This window comes from Sinocyclocheilus grahami, unplaced genomic scaffold, assembly GCF_001515645.1.
Source record: "Sinocyclocheilus grahami isolate Dianchi unplaced genomic scaffold, SAMN03320097.WGS_v1.1 scaffold26.1, whole genome shotgun sequence".
Taxonomy (NCBI): domain Eukaryota; kingdom Metazoa; phylum Chordata; class Actinopteri; order Cypriniformes; family Cyprinidae; genus Sinocyclocheilus; species Sinocyclocheilus grahami.
In genome coordinates, this window is record NW_015505205.1 from 2190450 (window position 1) to 2192860 (window position 2411).

The window sequence follows — 2411 nt, forward strand, 5'->3', positions numbered from 1 at the left end:
TCTTTTGGAAGGCCAAACAAAGTAGTTTTGCTTTCACAACGAAACACAGCGTCAACCACATGTGACGACCCCGGGCTGGACTCCGCTTTGTCCATGGTGAAAGCCGATCCGGCGATCCACAGCGCAAAGTTGTTGTATTTCCTCAGCAACCAGCACGGATCAGCTCCAGGCATGACGAAGCAATATCGTCCTCTTTTGGAAGGCCAAACAAAGTAGTTTTGCTTTCACAATGAATCACACAGCGCCTTCACGGCATGGCAGCGGCGGCAACAATACTACAGCGAGAATAAAAGTTACACCTTCTTTCTTTGCGTGAACATTTGGGCGGTGTTATGCAAATCTTCCCACATCGTGACGTAGGTATGTGGGGGCGTGTTAGAACGAGCCGTTTTAGGTAGGCGTGGCTGACTCTTAACTTTTATAAAGAATATCTCTTTGGATTTGAGACTTTAGTCTTTGCAACTTTACAGATCTTCTTTATGCACCAAGAGCATGTAACACTCCAAAGAGAAAGGACAAATTTAAATCCCCATATGACCCCAGTAGTGTTTACACAACAAAATATTCTAAGTGTATCTTGTTCTAAGTGAAAAAGTTGCAGTGATTGAAAGTATTAAAAAGCAAATCTCTTGTCTTTAGGAAAGATCACCGATACTGCCTCCTCCTCCTCATCTTCCAGATCAACCAGTCCTCTGCTTCTGAGCCCTAAAGACCCAAACACAGTATACACCACTGCCTGCATTACCTCCCCACCTCCACAAGTCTGCACGTGAGAACCAGATGACTGTTGATTTCTAATTCTAATTCATATTTTATCTTGTGCTTTTATGCAATCCTTTTGTATATACTTCAAATAATTCTACTACCAAAACAAATGACAGAACCTAGCAGCTTTTTCACTCTGTTGCTGCTAATAGTTTCCCGATTGAAGAGTCTGAGCCTGAAAACATCTGACCTAGCCCGAGTAAAAGAGAAATCCCTGTTTCTGCTGTTGATCCAAGCCCTTATGTTTACCTCTCTTTCCGCAGAGACTGTATGATTCAGTTGATATGTGTTGCCAAAGGGACTGGATTAGGCTTGGTCATCAGGGGTGGAGCTAACCGTGCAGAGGGGCCAATGGTGTACGTTCAGGAAATAATACAGGGAGGTGATTGCCAAAAGGTATTTTTTATTATCTAATTTTGTAAAATTATAAAATTGAATTTAGAATCATGTTTCTGAGTTTCGAAAGAAAAACTGGTTATTGACAAAACATTTTTTTATTTTATTTGTACATACACAGTTCCCTTTCAGTCAGTCATGTTCTATGTTACGTCAGTCGTGACTGACGAATTGGGATCTCGCCCGAGAGTTGGTGTTACGGCGCGTCAGCAGGGGTTGCCATTCAGTGCTGCTTATCTTTGGCGTGCTGCAGCTGCCATTCTGCGGTCTCGCCGCAACCTCCCCTGGGCGCTTCAGCGCTCTCTCTAAAAGAGTGTTTCCTTTTTTTCCTAAAAGAGCAAATATCTAAAAGAGCTCCACAAGTGACGGGCGTCTTTAGGTTCCTGTTACCCCGTTCTGCCGCCAGACCTTCAGCCCGTGGGCAGATCTTGCCTTTCTTCGGACAGGGGTGTCCCTTGGGCAAGTATCCAGCCATGTTGTTGTGTCAACAGATGCCTCTGCCAGGGGCAGGGGTGCCATGTGCAATGGGAATGCAGCTGCGGGGCTCTGGTCGGGGCCCCGAGCCCAGCTGTCGCTCTGCTCTGTCCCGTTCGCGCTCTGCGCTTTTATGTGGACCGTACGCAGAGCTTCAGGACCTCAGACCAGCTCTGCTTCGGAGGACAGCAGAAGGGGAAAGCTGTCTCCAAACAAAGACTTGCCCACAAATATTAGTGGATGCTATAGTCTTAGCTTACCAGGCCCAACGGTTACCTTGCCCCCACGGAGTGAGAGCTCACGCTACGAAAGGAGTGGCATCTTCTTGGGCATTAGCGCGGGGCGCCTCGATAGCAGACATCTGTAGAGCTGCCGGCTGGGTGACGCCTAACACGTTTGCGAGATTCCATAATCTCCGTGTAGAGCCCGTGTCCTCGCCTCAGGTAGGCAGTAACACCGGACCTGTTTGGTGTCGATCACGCTTGCTCCGCCATTCCCCTCTACGGACCAGATACGTGCGGCTTTTTTGCTCCTCAGTTCAGTTCCCCATGGCGAACCCTGGTGGAGTTCCTCCCGCACCCTCGGCGGTCAGGCGTGGCGGAGCGCCAGACGCCAGGCTCAGCACTCGTGTGCATGCCCAAGGTCAGCCCTTGTGCTGGGCTAGGTGCCCGTGTGTAGTGATTCCCCCTTCGGGTGATCCCACATGTGTATTCTTCCACGGTGTCTTTCCGTGGCAGTCGTTCGCTGCCTTTTCTGCTGCGTAGTCATCTCACCCC

The 2411-nt window shown here is 48.9% G+C and overlaps 1 protein-coding gene across 1 annotated transcript in view; it reads left to right on the forward strand.

Moving 5' to 3' along the window:
* stxbp4 (syntaxin binding protein 4) overlaps positions 1-2411 on the forward strand; it is a gene marked incomplete at its 5' end in the record, with an annotated part of 32494 nt that overhangs the window by 8062 nt on the left and 22021 nt on the right. Inside the window, 2 exons of the mRNA XM_016252297.1 lie at positions 640-769; positions 1029-1161. Coding sequence (XP_016107783.1) covers positions 640-769; positions 1029-1161 — 263 coding nt within the window. The remainder of the gene's footprint in view (positions 1-639; positions 770-1028; positions 1162-2411) is intronic.